This window comes from Neoarius graeffei, chromosome 24 (genome assembly GCF_027579695.1).
Source record: "Neoarius graeffei isolate fNeoGra1 chromosome 24, fNeoGra1.pri, whole genome shotgun sequence".
NCBI lineage: Eukaryota > Metazoa > Chordata > Actinopteri > Siluriformes > Ariidae > Neoarius > Neoarius graeffei.
Window position 1 is genome coordinate 11,271,822 of NC_083592.1, and position 21,624 is coordinate 11,293,445.

The 21,624-nt window shown below is 40.9% G+C and overlaps 1 protein-coding gene across 1 annotated transcript in view; it reads right to left on the reverse strand.

Annotated features, from left to right (window-relative positions):
* The window catches only part of loxl2b (lysyl oxidase-like 2b), a 64,796-nt gene that overhangs the window by 38,709 nt on the left and 4,463 nt on the right, over positions 1-21,624 (reverse strand). Inside the window, exons 2-3 of the mRNA XM_060906665.1 lie at positions 15,504-15,873; positions 15,055-15,230 (exon numbers count right to left, since the gene is read on the reverse strand). Of these exons, the coding sequence (XP_060762648.1) occupies positions 15,055-15,230; positions 15,504-15,852 (525 nt within the window). The 5' untranslated portion in view covers positions 15,853-15,873. The remainder of the gene's footprint in view (positions 1-15,054; positions 15,231-15,503; positions 15,874-21,624) is intronic.

Genomic DNA, 21,624 nt, shown 5'->3' on the forward strand with positions numbered 1-21,624 from the left:
AACAGATACTGGCAAGAGCGTATAGATGAGGCGAGGCGCATAAGGCTTCAGAAATTCTCGTAATTCGTAATTCTTCTTCTTCCGGGTTTACGATGTTTACAGATCCCAGTGTGCTCGCGGGGCGTGTGAGGACACTCCTCCTCACCAATCAGTGCACAGGGGAGTGTCTCCTCACGCCCCTAGCCCCACTCGGCTCGGTTTGGCTCGCTTCAGCTCCATTCCAAAACCGTGCGAGTTTTGGGTGCTAAGCAGGGCTGAAGCGAGCTGAGTCGTGCTGCTCTGAGGTAGTCGAAACGCGAGCCGTGTCGGGCTGAAGTGAGCTGAAAAAGGGTAGTGGAAAAGGGCCATTAGACTCAGAGCTGGGGCTAAAGTTATACTTTAAAGCTAGACGGCCTTTCGATTTCATAAAATCGGTGAAATTTAGTTCCCTCTGAAATGTGGTCATTGTGATACATGTTTATTTCTGTAATATCTCACAAAATATCAGGCCATTCTGTGGCTGGAAAGTTATTTAATTTGAGGGGATTCCTGGGCAAATAATGTGCATGAAATCGCTCACTTCGTGCAGTCAGGCAGACAGAGGAAGTCCATGAGTGTGTGCATGCGCAGGTTTACCTTTGACCGTGCACTGACAGTTCCATCATTTTTTCGCTCAACAAACAGCTGATCACACCGAGGTGCTCGCTGACCGCCGATATTTATTAGTTTGGTCCTGCGTTTCTTTTCCTTCGTATATAACATAACGTCTTTTCTTCTCGCTTTCTTTCCGTTACTGTAGTCGGTCTTTCACGTTTCATTCGCACACTCACATCCTCCATTTTTCTTCCCTGTTTCAAATTTGTATTCCACAATTCCTTGAGCGAACGGGGAAAGCCCACCGTGTGATGCATGATGTAGTATCTTGAATTGGGTCATGGTGAAGCAGGAAAAAATAGCAGAGAATTTAGGGTGACGTGGAGATACATTCATTAATTGTTCTATTAGGGGAAAAAAATGAATAAAATTGAAAGTCTGATTCGAATTCAGTAGCTTTCGGTCCACTAAACAAAAATAGTTAGTGTCGGGGAAAATTCTTTTTATGACCTACACTTGAAAAATCTGAAAGGCTGTCTACCTTTAATGTGTGTTACCTCGGGCTGAGCAAGATGATGATGTATTGTCAATATCATAAAACATTACATCACAATATACTTTTCAACACTGATATATATATATATAGCAGTAGCAGCTGATTCGAACTTGGTCCTGAATCTTTGCAAGTGTAAGACGGATACAAATGAATTGATAATCAAACAAATAAATGAAGGTTTTTCTTCATTTTCAGCGTGAAACAATATATTTTTCTGTAAATAAAGAAAAGTATAATCTAACAAAAATTTTCAGTTTTGTCGGCAGCTTGTGAGTAAACCTACATACTAGGTGAGCTAATGGATTTTTGATTTATCTCACCCTGGATTAGATTGTGTACAGATCAGACAGATCTCAAACACTGTACCAGATCTCAGGCAATGCATACAGTTCATCTCCATTGAGGAGAAAGCTCACATCTACAGGGAAAATACAACAATTGCGAAGAAAATAAATACCTCGCCATGTTTAGAGCTGATGGACTTTCCATACTCTTCTGAGAATATTATTAACACCAGGGGAGAGAGTTTTACGTGTACAAAATGCAGACGATGAGAGCTCACGTGAATACGTGGTGTAATGTTGGCGAGATCGGACCATTCCTTACCCAGATACTGATAAAGAATGCGTGTTTAGGTAAGCCGTAAATGTGGTTTAAAAGATATTCAAACAGATCATAGACTTTGCTCGTAAGTTAGTAAAAGAGTGACTGTGTGTGGATGTGGAATGATTTAACTTTAAGCACGCAGTCAAAACATTGAAACTTTCCAAAATAAAAAAAAGCCACACACAGTTTTCATGTAAAGCTGTTTGTGATTTCTGAGGTAAAAAAGTGGGGGTTGGGGGTAAACGTCTGAAATGTGGCTAGACTCAATAGGCTCTAAAACACACACACACACACACACACACATTCAAACGCAGATGCTATTTGTTGCTTGATTTCCTGTCGTTTTCAAACTGACAGATATAAGGAGGTAGCATCATTTACAACCTATTACCAGGAAACAAAGCTTTGGTCTATTTCCAAAACCCATGTGGCTTGTTTCCATGGATGAAGATGTGTGTGTGTGTGTGTGTGTGTGTGTGTGTGTGTGTGTGTGTGTGTGTGTGTGTGTGTGTGTGTGTGTGTGTGTGTCAGGGGGTTGTTCACCAGCTGGAAGATCGATTTGTAAGAACATGTCTGTCTTTTTTTCTTTCAGAAACAAAATAAAGTTCCCTTAGGCTCACCGAACTTGAGAAGGAGATAGAGGCACAAGCGGTGAAGCTGTTTCCTCATCATGCCAAAAAAACAAGGAACAAAAGAGTGAAAAAAATGGAACACGTGTATGTTCAGTCGAGAGAGAGAGAGAGAGAGAGAGAGAGAGAGAGAGAGAGAAAGAAACAGAAACTGCAAGCATGGAGGCTGTGGTTCTCATTCTGCACTTCTCATACTTTGTATTCCTAAAAAGCAAAATGATCTCCAGCAAAGATTTTTAAGAATCAAGTGGATCTTGTAGCAATGTCAGAAGAAAATCTATGAGAGAGAATAATAACAACGTAAATCAACATAAAACAAAATAAAGTAAAATAAAGATAAAAAAAAAACAGTTCAAAAGTTGGGGCGGCATGGTGGTGTAGTGGTTAGCGCTGTCACCTCACAGCAAGAAGGTCCGGGTTCGAGCCCTGTGGCCGGCGAGGGCCTTTCTGTGCGGAGTTTCCATGTTCTCCCCGTGTCCGCGTGGGTTTCCTCCGGGTGCTCCAGTTTCCTCCACAGTCCAAAGACATGCAGGTTAGGTTAACTGGTGACTCTAAATTGACCGAAGGTGTGAGTGTGAATGGTTGTCTATGTGTCAGCCCTGTGATGACCTGGCGACTTGTCCAGGGTGTACCCCGCCTTTCGCCCGTAGTCAGCTGGGATAGGCTCCAGCTTGCCTGCGACCCTGTAGAACAGGATAAAGCAGCTAGAGATAATGAGATGAGATGAGACTATCATTTCTCTCAAGAATGCAGACAAAATGAAGCGTTAATCAGAGTCGGGAAACAGACATGAAGGAAATGGTTACAGATTGAATAACTTGTTTAAGTTTGATAAAAATCACAGAGAACAGAGTTTAAAATCAAGAACAAAGAAGTGCACAAGTGGGACAAACAATGGGGTGGTCAGTGGTTCGTCATTGAGAACAATGGGGTGATCAGTGATTGGTCTTTAGGAGCAATGGGGTGATCAGTGATTGGTTATTGGGAACAATGGTGAACAGTGATTGGTCATTGGGAGCATCGGCTCTCACTGCTTAGTCACTGGTAGTGAGTGACCAAACCTATTCTCTCAACTCTTATAAACAGCAGTGAGCTGGAGAGTCATGTCAAGTGCATACCAGTCACTAATGACTGCTCAAAAGGTCATCAGACTTATTACTAGGTTCTAGGGATTTAAAGGAGGACTGAAGTCATTTTTAAACTTGCTTTATTTCTTAATTAACATGTTATTCAATTACGTTTTCAGTTTTAGTAACCTTATATCGTGACTCGTATTGGCAACTAATTGCAATTAAATATTATACTTATCGGCTTATTAGGTTTTTAGCCGTGTTGAATTTAGTTCGTTTGGTCCATGGCACGTGTCGCTTATCCACGCGATCTTCACGAGACTTGTGCGAGACTTCGAAACGTGACGTGTCAGTGCCGCCATTTTGAAAACTGTTTTCCAAACGAAATATTGCACAAAAATGAGTTTAAATGACGATTACTGCCTACTTTTTTCAAACTTTCCTGATTGCTATCAAAACAAACAAAACTTCCGGCTTGATTACATCAGCGTTCGAAAGAGGGCACGCGCGTCTTTTTTGCGGTTGCGCTGAAAGAAATCAAATTAGAAGTCTTAAATTTGATTTAATAAAAGGCAGCGGCAAAGAAGAAAGTATTCAGCCTTGATTTAAAAAAAACTGAAAGCTGCAGGTACTTTGTATTTATTAATGTGGGAAATGCACTCAGTATTATATGGACTTATCACAAAAACATGCATGTATTTATTATTTTGAAAACCCACCAGCCGACTGATCTGGCACGTTTTAATTGTGCGACAGTAATGATGTAAATAACAGCACGATGGACTAGTGTCCGAAAGCATTTTTTTTTTTTCATTTTACCAGTGAGCTCAATATATAGTAATTCTCTATGTAGGGAGTAGTGAACGAGTGAGCGATTTTGGATACAGGGAACGTTGGCAGATGTTGGTCGCTTTGATTTCTGCTGTATGTTTTACTTCCGTCCTACGACGTCTCACACAGGTCTCAACGAATCTCGTTTACAGCCATTGCTTTGACATATGGACTGATATATTACAGAGCATATTTCAAACATTCATAACTTGCATAACAAAATAGCTATCAAAAACGCATTCCTATAGGCTCCAGCTTGCCTATGACCCTGTAGAACAAGATAAGCGGCTACAGATGATGGATGGATGGATGGATGGATGGATGGATGGATGGATGGATGGATGGATGGATGGATGGATGGATATTTAATAAAATGAGATAAATAGAATTTTGATAATAAAAAAAATTGCCTTCAGTTCCCCTTTAAAAAGTTCACATTTTCTTGCACCAGTTGGAGGAAGAATTACAACATCTAACCCTTTCTTTAACTGTACCCCTTTCTACATTTTTTTTTTGTTACAAATTTATAATTGTAAATATTGTGGAAAAAAGTTAAAATCCGGAAGTGGGTTTGTAGGTTTACGTTTTTAGCTTTTTCTTACCCATAAAGGTTTTCTGTACAAGAGCAAGTTCTTGTTCCAGAAAAGCTTCCATGGAGAAACTCTTTAAAAAGCTTGAACCATCCAAAGAAACATTCAAAGAACCCTTAGGGCAGCATTTTCTCGAGAGTGGAGCTTCTAAGTTTTCTTAAGTGAAGATAATTAACACTTGACAATCAAGTTAATTTAAAAAAAAAAATACTGGCAAACATTTTAGCTGAAAAGAAAGCCTAAGGTCTAGATGCCATGTTGGACCGTTTGACCGCTTATCTTCTCTGGCATGTCTGAACTGATTGGAGTTGTGCGATACAGAGAAATACACGGTGAATGTTGTCTCTTGACAGCTGAATGAATGACTCATGTTTCGCATGCCCTTGTGCAGCGAATGAGGTCTATAACATCTGGAGGAATACAGATTTTGAAGTGACCATAGCAATGGTGTCTAGTAATATGCTATGGTTGCAAGCATGGCCTTTATCATCATCAAATTTCTATGAGATTCAGAGGACTCCACTGGAAATCAGCAAAATGGCCTTAAAGGGCATATTCTGGACCAATTTCGTGTTTTTTTTTTTTATATGAAAGTATGTCCCTTTACACACTCATCCAGAAGGGTAATGTTGCACAAGGCCATCTGTCTACAGCAGAAAAAAATAAAATAACAAAACGCGTCTGGAAAAATCCCAAGGGAGTCTGGAGCCAGATTCGTGACGTTACCTGCGGAAGCGCCAGCAGGCTGCGCGAGCTTTGCACGGTTTCAGTGCACAGCCTGTGTAGACCAAGCGCTCCCATTTCTCTCTTATTGTCCGGCCTTTTGGGAAACAATGAGTACTAATCCCATCAAGATTGGTGTTGCTACACCCTCCTACGATACATCTGTTAACCATTTTAATAATTACGCGATAACGTCGAAGAAATTTGCAGAAAACCACCAGGTCGTTTTCTCATAAACAAACCAGCGCTGATGTAGGATTCAGAGGGAGGCGTCCCGCACATGACATCACGAAAATCAATGTCTCATCTCATCTCATTATCTCTAGCCGCTTTATCCTTCTACAGGGTCGCAGGCAAGCTGGAGCCTATCCCAGCTGACTACGGGCGAAAGGCGGGGTACACCCTGGACAAGTCGCCAGGTCATCACAGGGCTGACACATAGACACAGACAACCATTCACACTCACATTCACACCTACGGTCAATTTAGAGTCACCAGTTAACCTACCCTGCATGTCTTTGGACTGTGGGGGAAACCGGAGCACCCGGAGGAAACCCACGCGGACACGGGGAGAACATGCAAACTCCGCACAGAAAGGCCCTCGCCGGCCACGGGGCTCGAACCCGGACCTTCTTGCTGTGAGGCGACAGCGCTAACCACTACACCACCGTGCCGCCCCGAAAATCAATGTTTCCCAGGAAATCCAAATGCCACGTTTTTTCAGAGGCGGACCAATTCGCCTCAAATGGCTTGATTTCAACTGAATTTTTCTGGTATTGCGCAAGGTAAAAAAATTGCAGAGAATGCAGAATGTTACAGATATTTGACCAAAGTTTAATATAAAATAGGAGAATTACATTGATCTTGCTCCTGAATTTACCTGTGATATGCACTTTAAACCTCATCTGGATAACTATGTCCAAAAACAAAAAAATTCACCACTTGTCTTCCCAGTCTCCGGTTGCAAAAGATCTTCTCAAATTTTCCTACAGACATGCTAGCAGCCTGACTCGCTCCGAGCAGCTGATCTCCATCTACTTAAACCCAACAGTGCTGTTTAAATAAGTGGGAACATTCTGTCGACTCTAATGGCTCACACGATCTGGAAAAATAAACACTCCCCTATAAATTTTGGCACCATCACAAACACTCGTTTGACGATTATGACTTTCTGATTTTAAGAGACAGTTTCAGAAGAGCTTTTCCAGACAGAATTACTCAGGCCTGACAACTAGGTTTAGAGTGCAATTTTTTTTTTTAATGTAGAGCAAAATTGTCATTCTGGAAATATAAACAATAGCAATATGACAATGTCTAAGCGCATAGTAAGCCTTGCAAGGTGAAAATTAAAAGCATTGTTTTGGCTGAGTAGAAAGAAAATGTGGAAGTATAAAAAGAGCTAAAAGAGAGTAAAACAAGAATCATGTGTGGTTTCACATTTAGTAGGTTGTATTTAAGGCTTCATTAGGGCAAGCTCAGGAAGTTGCACATGTGTTGTTTTTTTTATGAGAGAGAGAGAGAGAGAGAGAGAGAATGATGTCATGGTGCTTCAGGAACACATATGTCCTGCAGGCAGTTAATCTCCATTAAGGATGCCATTGTAATGTATTGACTGAAAGCCCAAGGGCATGAGCGTGACCTTTAACCTTGGGAAGATTAAAAGAAAGACTCTGGAGTCTGCTGTTTATATTCCCCCACCAATCCATTATGATTAAAACATGACTGGACAGTGCTTTTAACGGAAAATTCCATCTTGAAACAATTGTTTATATTCAAATGTTGTTGTTGTTGTTGTTGTTGTTTTGTGCTATATTTTCATTATTCTAATGAGTTGGACATTTTTAGTATTATCACTGTTATTATTACAACGGGGTCTAATCAGAGGAAAAAATTCTCCAATCTCGAACGTAAATGTTAAAAGGTCAGGTTTTGCTGCTAGCTCCTAAAAACAAAAGAGTTTTTCTTTTCTCTTTCCTCTTTTTCCAGCGGTGCTTAAAGTCATATTAATGAGAAATCAAACGTAGAAGAAGTATGGATGTTGGTGCAAATGCTGGACTCAATATTCCAGAAAGAAAAAAAAAGATAATTAACCAACACGTCAATGAAAGAATTGTTGGAATTTCACTACAAGCAAAATCTTATACACTAGTGAAGATCATCTTTTAATTACTGTATAAAGCAAGTCATACAGGATGGGTTGTTCCTTTAAAGTGCTCCTCATTTCCTGGTCATGCATCACTTCAAACGAATTACCAGGAGAAATGTTCAGAACCCAAGATCACCAGCAAAGCACACCAGAATAGTGTGATATAATCCAAGATCTGACTTAACCTGAATCCAGGTTAGTTAATTTGGTCTCATGTCTTCTGTGAAGTTTTGCTGTGCGAAGCAAGATGACAGAATACACAGCCGAGTTCCTCGTTTCTCTCTTTGTAGTGCCACACTGATCCAAGGTCAGACGGTTTCAGTCACACACTCAGACCCAGAGCGAACCAAACGGTGAAAAACTGATCCGTGTTCCTCAGAAACGGTTGATTAAATACGACTCAGGGTTACGCGGGGGAGTCTGGGAACATATGAGTCATTGTTTGGAATAGAACAACAGGATCTGGAGTCATTCTCCTGCTGGGATTACACTGCCTGTGAGCCGTGGATAAAACCGGGGATTTGTTTTAAATAAACGTTCTCTATAATAAAACTGATGAGTTCTGCAAGGTGTGAAGGGTTTCTTCCAGAATGGGATCAAGCTCATGCAGAAAATCTGCTGTTTTATGATGTGTTTGGTAGTGTCAGTTCCTGGCTGTGTAACTCAGAAGTAAACAATGAAAGAGAGCCCAGAAGGAAGTGGGTCGATTGTATAAAGTCAGTCTATATAGCATGATGTCCATCTTGCACTGTCTAACAAGGTTTCAGTGAATATAGTCCCTGCTTCATAGTTAAGTTAAATAAAGTCAATAAATCACACCAGTCCGAAAACCTAGCTTGACGTATCACTATTGCCATGGTTACTCTTATTATGATTACTTTGGATTTAATGCTAAAAAGTCTGATGATGACTTTTTAGCATTAAATCCAAATTATTATAACATACGCGCTACCTCCGGTAAAATCATGCGCTCTGATTGGTTCCTTGGCGGGCAGTATTTTCCTATAGAGATCTTGCAGTCACGTGACCGGAAAGTGCACAGCCGCCATCTTGTCGGTAAAAAACACTGCTGAATACTGCTGCACTCGTGTACGAAATGGATAAATTTCAACCGACGGACTACACGGCTCATTTTTCTAATGAACAGATAACTAGATATATGTCTAAAATAAATGACCTACAGATTAGTGACCCTTATCACTTACCGGACATAGTTTTCACGACCGTGTCAGTGGATATTGAACTGCCAGAGGTGGAATACCCAGACGTGTATAATTACCTCATTAACTTTCCCTCGCTGTTCAGTGGTGAAGCACTGCGTGCTTATAAATCTTTGGACAGTTATCTTTACAGAAATTCAGGATTTGTCAGCGACTCAGATGTGGCATCTTGTAAACAAGAAAATAATGTGCTATGGGAAGATGACATTTTCCAGTTGGGAAGTGGTATTTACCAGTGTGTTGTGTTCACATGCTTTTGTTGTTGTTGACAAATTAGAGATGGTGGACCAGATTCAGAATCAGGCCTGTTATTTGGCTAAAACAATTATAGATTGCCTTGTTCATCAGCTGCAGCAGGAATATGAGTTATCAAAAGGTAAATAATGCTGAATATTTCCTGATCATGACAAGTAGAGATTTTCTTAACCCATTGAATGCCACGCAGTTTTTGGAAATTTGGCTGTAGCCACAATGAGAGTAGCCAGTATCTAGATCATTGTTGGCGTTCTTTGGACAGCCACAGAATATTTTGTATTAGGCTATAATATACATATTATAATAATATAATATACATAACATGACTCGTTTAAAAGGTGAGAGTCAGCTTCCCGTAGGTGAAAACCACTTCTTTCTTGGTTCATAAGCTAGTCTTGTACCGCTCGCCGCCATGTTGAAAAGGTTAAAGTTCATCTCATCTCGGCAACTCGTGTATCAAAATTTTCTACGAGTTGCCCAGTGGAAAATACCACAAGAGGGGGCGTTCATGTGTGCTTTCCATGTCGACGTTTGGTATTTACCATAATTCCTATAGCACATGAACGCACCATAACAATCCTCATTGGACGGGTAAGTCACTTAAGTATTACTAGTACTGATACTAGATATATCAGTAGTATCTAGTATAGCACTGACCAGCTGATTATAGAATAGAATAGAATAGAATAGAATAGAATAGAATAGAATAGAATAAGGTAATTCCAGCTGTAATTCCAAATCTTCCGTCTTGTTTACCATGGATCTGGCGTTGGAGAGATAGAGGCTTGGCAGTGGAGATTTGAGTGGCTGTTTTCTGAGCTTAGTCAACAGGCCGGCTCTGCCTGCAGCCTCGCTTTTGCTTCCACTCCCGACGCCGCCTCCTTCACCTGCCAGACCCGATAACAATCCACGGAGACCCCACTGGTCTCGCTATCTCGTCCGGAATGTTGTGCATGCGATGGAAATCGCTACAAACCGTCATTTTCTGCTGGAAACCAATGTCCAGTAAGTCCATACGGTTGTAGTGGATATTGAAGTCCGGTACAGACGAACAACACGCAAAAATACACACAAAAAACATAAAACACGTGCACAGGTAGGGAGAGCTTGTACCCGCAGCCGTTGTAGTAGAATTGTATATAGGGTTTTCCAGAAGAAAAGGTAGAAGTAGAAGCAGAAGTAGAACCAGAAGTAGACGGCGGAAATATGGCGTTTGACCGACAAGATGGCGTCTGTTACAATCTGGATCGGCTGTGACGTCACATGCAAGATCTCTATAATGCCCGTGGGCATTTTGTTTGCAAAAAACAAACAAAAACAAAACGACAAAAAAAGGTTAATTGGACATCAAAATGGAATCAAAAACGGGCAAAAGATAAACAAGAGTCATCGAGTTATTCAAGAAATGAGCAACAAAGAGCATTCAGACACTGCTAACCGCTAACAGAAATTCAGTTTTGAAACCGCTAGGCATTTATTCTGCATGCGTGACTCAACTACGTTACAAATATGACGTGACTGAAAGCAGCGTCACGCCTCGTTATAATGACTTGATTTTAATCTTAGAAATAAAACCAGCCGTATAATAAACTACTTATTAACCTCGCTTGCTCGTTCTTTTTTTACGGACCGAGCCTATGTCAAGACCTTGTTCTGATATTTTCCCATAAAGACCTCGTGCTCAGTTAATAAGTAGTTATTCCATCACAAATCTAAAACAACAATGAGACCCAATACCCTCACTGTAAGCCATCTGCTGCTTTACACTTTACATTTATCACAGTCAGCTACTGTATTAGCTTTGTTTTCATGCTGGCTAGTTTCCTGCTAGCCTTAGCTAATGTTCTTCCTATATTCCTTGGTAAAAATGGCACTAGTTTACCATCAGTACCTTAATACTCATCTCATCTCATTATCTCTAGCCGCTTTATCCTGTTCTACAGGGTCGCAGGCAAGCTGGAGCCTATCCCAGCTGACTACGGGCAAAAGGCGGGGTACACCCTGGACAAGTCTCCAGGACCTTAATACTTCTTTTTCTTTAGTTACCCATTCCTGTACTGTTTTTTTTTTTTAATCTGAGTGATGACTCTGAAACTGTACCTTGACCAGATGATTTATGCAAGTGTGCAGCACAGTGCATTAGCAGTTAGCCAGCAAGAAAGCACGTTTTCCTAAATCCCTTCTCCACACAAACACAAACTAGCTTGGCCAAGCTCTGCAAGAAACGGATTCACACAAACGCCGGAACGCAGCACCCCGTCTGAGTTAGTGATTGGGACAGATCTAAACTCTGGATGGGGAAATATTTCCACAGCACATGGATGGATTTACCCTGGGACACGATGTCCATCCTGTCCTGAGGTAATAAATAACGCTGCGAAGAAACAATGCCAATGTGCAGTGGACATTCATCAGTTATGATTTCTCCAGGACTTGTAGATCTAAGAAGAGCTAATCCTGAGTAATAAAACACTTAATGAAGTAGTATTAACGCATTATAGTATCATTGATGAATCCTCTCTTCCTGAACATGCTAGTATTAACTCTCGGGAATTCCACACAATGCTAATCCCATTCCTCCTTACATGTGGTGAACATTTCTGTCATTATGGCTGACCTTGCTGCCTGTTAACCACCGTTACATGTGGTTTATTGCCAGATGGGAGAAAATGACTCTTTTCTCGTTGGCTCAGTTGGCGGCCGCTGAAGCGACTGGATGAAGTCTGAAGGCCAGATTTCTAGACAGATGAAAGCGTGCATGCTTCACTTGTAATTTGTACTTGTCTCTTTTGGAGTAAAAACAAACAAACAAACAAACAAAAAAGCACCGCGATGTTGCCTTCTCTCTTGAACTGATTTGAATTTTGAACTATTTGCTTTCTTTTTGGCCAATTTTTATAAATCAGTCATGATAAACCAGTAGTAGTAGGGACAAATTTGCATTCTGCAAAGAAATCATGCAAGTTCTGCAGAAGGTAAAACCAATGCTAGCTCCTCCTGCAAACGATTTCCAGTTCAACAACAATGTGCTTCTTGCAAAGCTTCGATAGCAGAATTGCAGCTTTAAACCTTGACATGCCAGACTAGTCAGAATACAATTACATCATCCAGCTTCCACTAATGAGCAAACCTGGACCAAAAAAAAGGCTTCTTTCTTCAAAAAAGGAACCGCAGTCACTGGAACTAATTGCAGCAGTGAGCTACAGTGGCATACAAAAGTTTGGGCACCCTTACTGAAAATGTCTGTTACTGTGAATAGTTAAGTGAGCAGAAGATGAACTGATCACCAAAAGGCATAAAGGTAAAGACGAGACATTTCTTTACAGCGTTTTCTGCGAGATTTGTGTATTATTTTTGTTTTGTACAATTGGAGAGTGAAAATAGAAAAGGAACACCATGCGAAAGTTTGGGCACCCCAATACATTTGAGTTCTCAGGTAACTTTTACCAAGGTTCCAGACCTTAATTAGCTTATTGAGCTGTGGCTTGTTCGAATTTTTCGTTAGGAAAGGTCAGATGATGCAGATTTCAAAGTCATGTATAAATTCTCTGACTCCTCAAACTTGTCCCTAAAATTAACAGCCATGGGCTCCTCTAAGCAACTCCCTCGCATTCTGAATAATAAAATAATTGATGCTCACAAAGCAGGAGAAGGCTACAAGAATGTACCGTAGCAAAGTGTTTTCAGGTAGCTGTTTCCTCCAACTGTAATGTTATTAAGAAATGGCAGTTAACAAAAACAGTGGCGATCAAGGTGAGGTCTGGAAGATGAAGAAAACTTTCTGAAAGAACTGCTCATTGGATTGCTAGAAAGACAAATAAAAACCCATGTTTGCCTGCAAAAGACCTTCAGAAAGATTTAGCAGACCCTGGAGTGGTGGTGCACTGTTCTACTACGCAGCGACACCTGAACAAATATGACCTTCATGGCAGAGTCATTAGAAGTAGGGATGTCCCGATCAGGTTTTTTTGCCCTCCGATCCGATACCGATCATTTGATTTTGAGTATCTGCCGATACCGAGTCCCGATCCGATACTTCTTATAGTCCATAAAAAATAAACACGAGGAAAGAAACGGATCCAGGATGTTCCTCATTTTTTATTTAACACCTTAACATCCAACAACTCCGTTAGCAAACAGAGCACTTACGTGAGGCAGTTTGAACAATAAATAACAAATTAAAAAAATAACCTTAAAATACCTGGCAGGAATGTAAACAAATAAAAAAAATAAAAAGTGCCACAGTGCCGGTAATTTGCTTTTAAGAACGCATCTCACAGTGGTGTACAGTAATTTCAATTAAGGAAATGAACGTTTTTCTTGATGAAAACGAACATTTCTACCCTTTCAGGTTTGAGCCCGTTTCTTTTGTCATCCAACGAAAAAAAAAAATGATCTCATGCTTTGCTTTCCGCTTCGAACTGCTTCCGTGTTCAACTTTGCCGGCAACAGGCAGCCAATAACCAATAGCGTCTCCGCTACAAAGTGATGTCATGCCGCACGCGTTGATGTTGCTGTGTTGAGACAAGAGGTCTGGTCTCACTCTGTGCCAACGCATAGCTATTGATGTGTTAAAAATGAGAATATATTATACAGATATATATCCGATCCCTGATCGGGAGGCAATGCCCGATTCCGATCGAGTCTGAAACCATGTGATCGGGCCCGATTTCCGATCACGTGATCGGATCGGGACATCCCTAATTAGAAGAAAACGTTCCTGCATCCTAGCCACAAAATTCAGCGTCTGAAGTTTGCAAATGAACATCTAAATAAACCTGATGCATTTTGGAAACAAGTCCTGTGGACTGATGAAATCAAAATAGAACTTTTTGGCCACAATGTGCAAAGGTATGTTTGGAGAAAAAAGGGTGCCAAATTCCAGAAAAAGTACACCTCTCCAACTCTGAAGCATGGGTGTGGATCGATCATGCTTTGGGGTTGTGTTGCAGCCAGTGGCACAGGGCACATTTCATTGGTCGAGGGAAGCATGGATTCGAATAAATACCAGCAAATTCTGGAAGCAAACATCAGACCATCACATCCAAAACACACCTCAAAATCTACAATGGAATACCTCAAGAGGCACAAGCTGAAGGTTTTGCCATGGCCTTCACAGTCCTCTGACCTAAACATCATTGAAAATCTGTGGATAGTTCTCGAAAGAGCAGTGCATGCAAGACAGCCCAAGAAACTTGTAGAACTGGAAGCCTTTTGCAAGGACAAATGTGTGAAAATCCCCCAGGTAAGAACTGAAAGATTATTAGCTGGCTACAAAAAGTGTTTACAAGCTGTGATACTTGCCAAAGGGGGTGTTACTAGGTACTAACCATGCAGGGTGCCCAAACTTTTGCTTCGGGCCCTTTTCCTTTTTTGTCATTTTGAAAATGTAAAAGAAGAAAATAAAAAATTGATTTAACTTAAAATATAAAGGGAGTGAGTCATCTTTAACTTTATGCCTTTTGGAGATCATTTCATCTTCAACTTGCTTACCTGTTCACAGTAACCGCAATTTTGACCAGGGGTGCCCAAACTTTTGCATACCACTGTATCACTACACTGGTTAAACTCTTTTTCCAGGGGGCTGTTGAAAATCAGACCTTTTGGTCAACAAAGAAAGTTGATAATTTGCACGGCTATACTTTATAGCAAAAATGTATTGTACATGACTTTTTCATTAGCTCATGGTGGTAACCCAGTGGTCAATGAACTTGGCTGTGACCAAGCAGTTATGGGCTTGATCCAGTCTCCTAAAGTTCTCCTAATGTGAAGCCGACAAGCCTGAGAATGCAGAGTGATTGTTGCATCAGGACAGCATGCCTCCACCAAGGCACTAAAAGAAAAAGTGCACTTACGTCTATGGTGTTGGTGACTGGATTGAGGAACCTGAATCCTGGGATCCTCTTGTCACTGCAAACGACTCCGACATCTTCTGAGTGTTTGCAGTCAGACACACCAATGCCGTTCGAATCACACTGCGCCAGGGTGCTCTCCTTCCCTGTGCAATGGACGTTATCAAACCAGATGCGGCCTAGAGAAGCAGGGGAAATCAGTCAGAACTCCTTCACATGTATGGAGTGTGTTAGCTTTATAACGTAACCAATACCAGGTCCAATTGGCTAATTAGAAGACAAATTCTAGAACTGGTACTGGTTTTCATTTTGGCATTTCTGTGTGAAATAAGGCCATAGCTAAAGTCACATCAAACATGTCAATCACACCAACATTGATTCTAATTGTTCAAAATCAAACTAGTGCACACTATTGTTCGTTAGCCCTCTAGTCAGCAGCTACAGCATCATACCTTCCCCTTTCCCGTATTTGGCTGAAGGTGACCAGGAGACTGCCTTGGAATAGCCAAGCTCTCTGCACACAACTTCAGCGGCATGGTGGTTGAAATCATCATCGCAAACAGTCCCCCACTGGCCATCATAATAAACCTCAAGACGTCCCTCGTTGTGCTTCCGTTTCTCTCCGGCTAAGCGTAACTGGATCCTGGGCACATCAGCAGGAATCTGTGGAACGGTGTAGTGATCCTGCTCAAGCTCGGGGTATCCATGAGGGTAAATCAGATACTCAAATTGTGCTTGGCACAGGTTCCATAGGCATGCGAACACTGGCAGGAGGCACTGGATAGACCATGGTGCCAGCATTGTGGGGTGTCTCTGACAAGTCTGAAAATTAACACAGGGTTAAAAATATATATATTAGTGGAATTGTACCAAGCAAGGATCCAAGAGGAAGAAGTGTGCCAAAAAACATGCTGTTCATTACATAACACTTCAGGACATGCTGTTACTGGAAAATAATCAACAATGGGCTGTAACCTGACACAAAATGTACAGTGATTTACCAACAAATGCAATTTGTATTTATGAATTAAAAGGACACTTTTTTCTGCTGTGGAACATCTGTGAAAATAGGAGCTAGAAATTGCTGGGTTTCAGTCATGTGACTTTTCTTGGCAGTTTTACCGGAAGTGAAATAGATGGTGGTCTAAACGGCTGCCGTAGTGCAAACAACTAGTGAAAACTTATCAGAGTATGCTCGTAATCTAGAAGCCACTGCTCGCTTTAGATATATTCAGAAGATGTTGTGTGCAATGGAATCAACCCCTACAGTCTGGAAAAGAAGGATTTGTCATACAATCTTGAAAACTACCCTTCAGTCGAGTTCCCTGACATCTCGAACTATCTGGTGTTGCAGATGTCCTTCTACACCACAAAACAGATGAAAGTGTGGAAGAATATGGAGGCTTACAACTTGCACATGGCTGGGTAAAGGATCTCAGGATCAAATCGCTGCCGAATGAATCCTGTATTGTTTTAGCCTGTGTAAGAATTGTTTTTTTAAGCTCTTCGTTCGTGTCTTTACAATGAAGCGCTGCAAGTTGAAGTGGAAACAAACAACAGTTCACTTGATTCTCACTTGTGTTAGCTCTTATCTCTCAGGTAAATCATTCACAAAGATCATAAGAAACCCCTTTAAAGACCTGGATCTTAGTTAAACAAGACGGAGAAGTGATCACGGCGCATTGTAACTGTATGGCTGGGTAAGAATTCTGTTGCGACCTTCATGCATATGGACTTTATGAGGAGTGAGGAGTAAACAAAGAAACAGCTAGGGACTTTAGTGCTTCGTGACTAAAAAAAGTACCATAAAATAATGACACATATCAAGAAAAGTACTTGGAAAACACTAAGGCTATGGCTGAGAGGGAAATACAAACCTTTCACCAAGTGATCACTGCAAACTCGAGCATGCTTCAACTCAGCTCCCTTCGATTTCAGTGAGAGGTTCAAAAGCCACCTTTCTCGACGGCTTTTTGTGAACCCCTGTGTTTGTTCACTCTTGTTTATTAGTTCACGGGGAACCCTGAAGAAACTTTTATCAGTTTCAGGGTTTGATCGATTCGAACAACCTAAAACAACACAAGTGTAAGGCATTTTTCATGCGAGCAAAGCACCTTCTCCGTACAAACGCTTTGTCAACTGAGCTCTGGTAGACCACCAGCTAAAGTTTTAAAGAACTAATGAGACAGATGTGATGCCATGTGAAACCCAGCAATATGCAGTGGTGCTTGAAAGTTTGTGAACCCTTTAGAATTTTCTATATTTCTGCATAAATATGACCTAATACAACATCAGATTTTCACACAAGCCCTGAAAGTAGAGAAAGAGAACCCAGTTAAACAAATGAGACAAAAATATTATACTTGGTCATTTATTTATTGAGGAAAATGATCCAATATTACATATCTGTGAGTGGCAAAAGTATGTGAACCTTTAGGATTAGCAGTTAATTTGAAGGTGAAGTTAGAGTCAGGTGTTTTCAATCAATGGGATGACAGTCAGGTGTGAGTGGGCACCCTGTTTCAGTTAAAGAACAGGCTTCTATCAAAGTCTGATCTTCACAACACATGTTTGTGGAAGTGTATCATGGCACGAACAAAGGAGATTTCTGAGGACCTCAGAAAAAGCATTGTTGATACTCATCAGGCTGGAAAAGGTTACAAAACCATCTCTAAAGAGTTTGGACTCCACCAATCCACAGTCAGACAGATTGTGTACAAATGGAGGAAATTCAAGACCATTATTACCCTCCCCAGGAGAAGTTGACCAACAAAGACTACTCCAAGAGCAAGGCATGTAATCGTCGGCGAGGTCACAAGGGACCCCAGGGTAATTTCTAAGCAACTGAAGGCCTCTCTCACATTGGCTAATGTTAATGTTCATGAGTCCACCATCAGGAGAACACTGAACAACAATGGTGTGCATGGCAGGGTTGCAAGGAGAACGCCACTGCTCTCCAAAAAGAACATTGCTGCTCGTCTGCAGTTTACTAAAGATCATGTGGACAAGCCAGAAGGCTATTGGAAAAATGTTTTGTGGATGGATGAGACCAAAATAGAACTTTTTGGTTTAAATGAGAAACGTTATGTTTGGAGTAAGGAAAACGCTGCATTCCAACATCAGAACCTTATCCCATCTGTGAAACATGGTGGCGGTAGTATCATGGTTTGGGCCTGTTTTGCTGCATCTGGGCCAGGACGGCTTGCCATCATTGATGGAACAATGAATTCTGAATTATACCAGCGAATTCTAAAGGAAAATGTCAGGACATGTGTCCATGAACTGAATCTCAAGAGAAGGTGGGTCATGCAGCAAGGCAACGACCCTAAGCACACAAGTCGTTCTACCAAAGAATGGTTAAAGAAGAATAAAGTTAATGTTTTGGAATGGCCAAGTCAAAGTCCTGACCTTAATACAATTAAAATGTTGTGGAAGGACCTGAAGTGAGCAGTTCATGTGAGGAAACCCACCAACATCCCAGAGTTGAAGCTGTTCTATACGGAGGAATGGGCTAAAATTCCTCCAAGTCGGTGTGCAGGACTGATCAACAGTTACTGGAAACTTTTAGTTGCAGTTATTGCTGCACAAGGGGCTCACACCAAATACTGAAAGCAAAAGTTCACATACTTTTGCCACTCACAGATATGTAATACTGGATCATTTTCCTCAATAAATAAATGACCAAGTATAATATTTTTGTCTCATTCGTTTAACTGGGTTCTCTTTATCTACTTTTAGGACTTGTGTGAAAATCTGATGATGTTTTAGGTCATATTTATGCAGAAATATAGAAAATTCTAAAGGGTTCACAAACTTTCAAGCACCACTGTATAGTAGTATAAATGTATTTTTGTTACTTTTTTTCTGCTTTTTGTTGCTTGTGTGGGCGGGGCATGGGCATCGTGTTAAATTTACCACTGACACTGGAGACTCCTTCCATAAACATCTTGTGAAAGAAAATTTCACCATATCACATTTTACTTTATTCTTTGTTGACTATTAAACGTAGATTAAGTGCAGTGTTACATTATTATACCAACAATAATGTATTAGAAGAAGGGAATTAATATAAACCTGCACTCCTGTGATACATACATACAATGAATGAATACCTTCTGACCAATCAGATTTGAGAATTTAAAAAATAGGAATGTCAGCCCTGTGATGACCTGGCGACTTGTCCAGGGTGTACCCTGCCTTTCACCCGTAGTCATCTGGGATAGGCTCCAGCTTGCCTGCGACCCTGTAGAACAGGATAAAGCGGCTAGAGATAATGAGATGAGATGAGATGAGATGAGATGAGATGAGATGAAAAAATAGGAAAGCTCTTTTTTCCATTTTTTTTCCTTTATAGTAATCAAGTAGGACAGAAATGAGATCCCAGGATTGTCAGAATTCGGACGAGCAACTGCAGCAAATTCGATTCTGTCTGATTCACTTTGAAAAGGAAAGTTACTTTTGATAAAAGTCTATGAAAACTGAAATGCCAAAGTTTTTGAATAGCAAAAAAAAACATAAAGGAATGTCAAAAATGTCCTTTTTTAAAACTCCATAGCCCTTTAGCACAACGTTAAAAAAAAAGGAGGAGAGGTTTTCTTTTTGGTGTTCCCCTGAAAATTTCCACAAAAACAGAATCCTCCCCTCAAATATCACACCTACAGTATGTCAGAGCTGTTTTGATGCATCCATTAAGTAACTACACATTGCATCTCGAAAAGTGTTGTCAAACAGGAGCTTCATGTAGCTCAAATGCAGATGTGGCAGCCTCGAAGCTCAAAAACCCCTGAAGAATTACTCACACTTTCCATCTCTACACCGTAGGGCTTTTGCTCAGGCGGAGCACAGCGTGGCAGTTATTACACAAGGTTTTAAAAATGTACACGTTACAACATGGTTGGAAAAGGAAACCAGAAACCATACCATGGCCTGTAGCTCAGCTGCTCAGCTTTCTACACTGAGTGCATATGTGGGATGTGTTCAATTCCTGATGTGTTTGCAAAAAAAAAACCCTGACAATCTGATGTATGAGATGATGTGATGCTTGTGCTGAGCCATTCCATCCCTTGTTATGTGGGTGGATTACACAGACACTACTTGACACATCATTGCACAGAATTTAAAATCATTTCTGAATATCTCGTTAGCAAAACAAAAACAGCTGGAAAAGCGATTATGGGTAATTCTGACAATTTAAAGAAAAGCATATAAAAATGTTTATGATCCTTGTAAGGAACAATGAAAAAACATTCAGCATAATACACTGAAATAATGCTGTCTCACTCAGTTACTGTAGGGTGAAGCATTCCTTTTATTTTGAGCAAATTTCATACATTCTGTGTGTCCCAAAGGCTTTCCTATCTTATCCTGTCCTATCCTTGCATTTCCAACTGTCTGTTATTTAGGATTTACGCAACACAGGAGATGTTACATTTCACACTCTGTCTCTATATGCTGGGCTCATTTGCACATTTTTGCCCCCATTTGCCCCGAGCCAGGACCATCACAGAGGTCAGGGGTCAGACAAGGACTAATAGTGGCTTATTGACTACTTTCACATTACCCACAATGCTTTGCACCTTGGGGGGGGGCAACCAGGTGCTATCCTTGACTTGCAAGTGACGTCAAAGCAAAATAGAAACCCGGATGTCGGCTATGTTGGTGGATATACAAATGCAGGGTCAAGCGACATTCCATACAAAACATAGTCACACATGCGCAACTCTCTTTGTTTTAGCACTGCTTTAAGCATCCTTTTAGCGATGCCATATCTTTGTGCTGTATGTGGTTGTGGTCACAACAGTACTTGTGACCGTGGCACGTTTAGATTTTTTCAAATTCCGTCCGTGATTCGGAAAGAGGGCGAGGAAATTCTGAGGCTTAGTACGGAGAGGAGACGAGCACGGCTGAACAACATTGGCAGGGCTGATCTAACAGAAGCTAAAACCAAAACAGCTCGTGTTTGCAGTAATCATTTTATCTCAGGTGAGATTCAAAAGCTTTCTCAATAAGATCATGGAAGAATTTTATTTCGTGTTGCTACAATTTTGCTATAAAATCAGCGTTCTCTTGTCGTGGTTCACTTGGTCGTTGTTATAATTTTAACACGTGTATTACCATTTCAATTCTAGGACTGCCAGCAAAATTATACGATAGAAACAATCCAGACTGGGCACCCACTCAGAGCATGGGCTACGTTTCGTCCAAGGTCGGACTTGATTCTTCGGCAGCCAAACCAGATAGAACACGATTATCTGGGCACTCGATGGTCGGTAGAAGCGTCTTATCTTCAGAAAAGTCTGACTTTTTTAAAGGTCTCATTGCATCGCTTTTTCATTAATTGTGCAGTGGTCTCTAGTATGAATGAATGCCCTGTGAGCCGGTTTTGGTGAAAAAAATGCTGTGGTTCTCCTGTTTCAGGCTGTTCTAGTTTGGTGGAGGAGTGGGTGGTGGAAGACCAACAGGATTTCAGCTCTTACTCATTAATATTCATGGCATGTAAACGTGTTACCTCTGATTGGCTAACAGCAATCAGTAAACGTGTTACCTCTGATTGGCTAACAGCACTGTGACGCT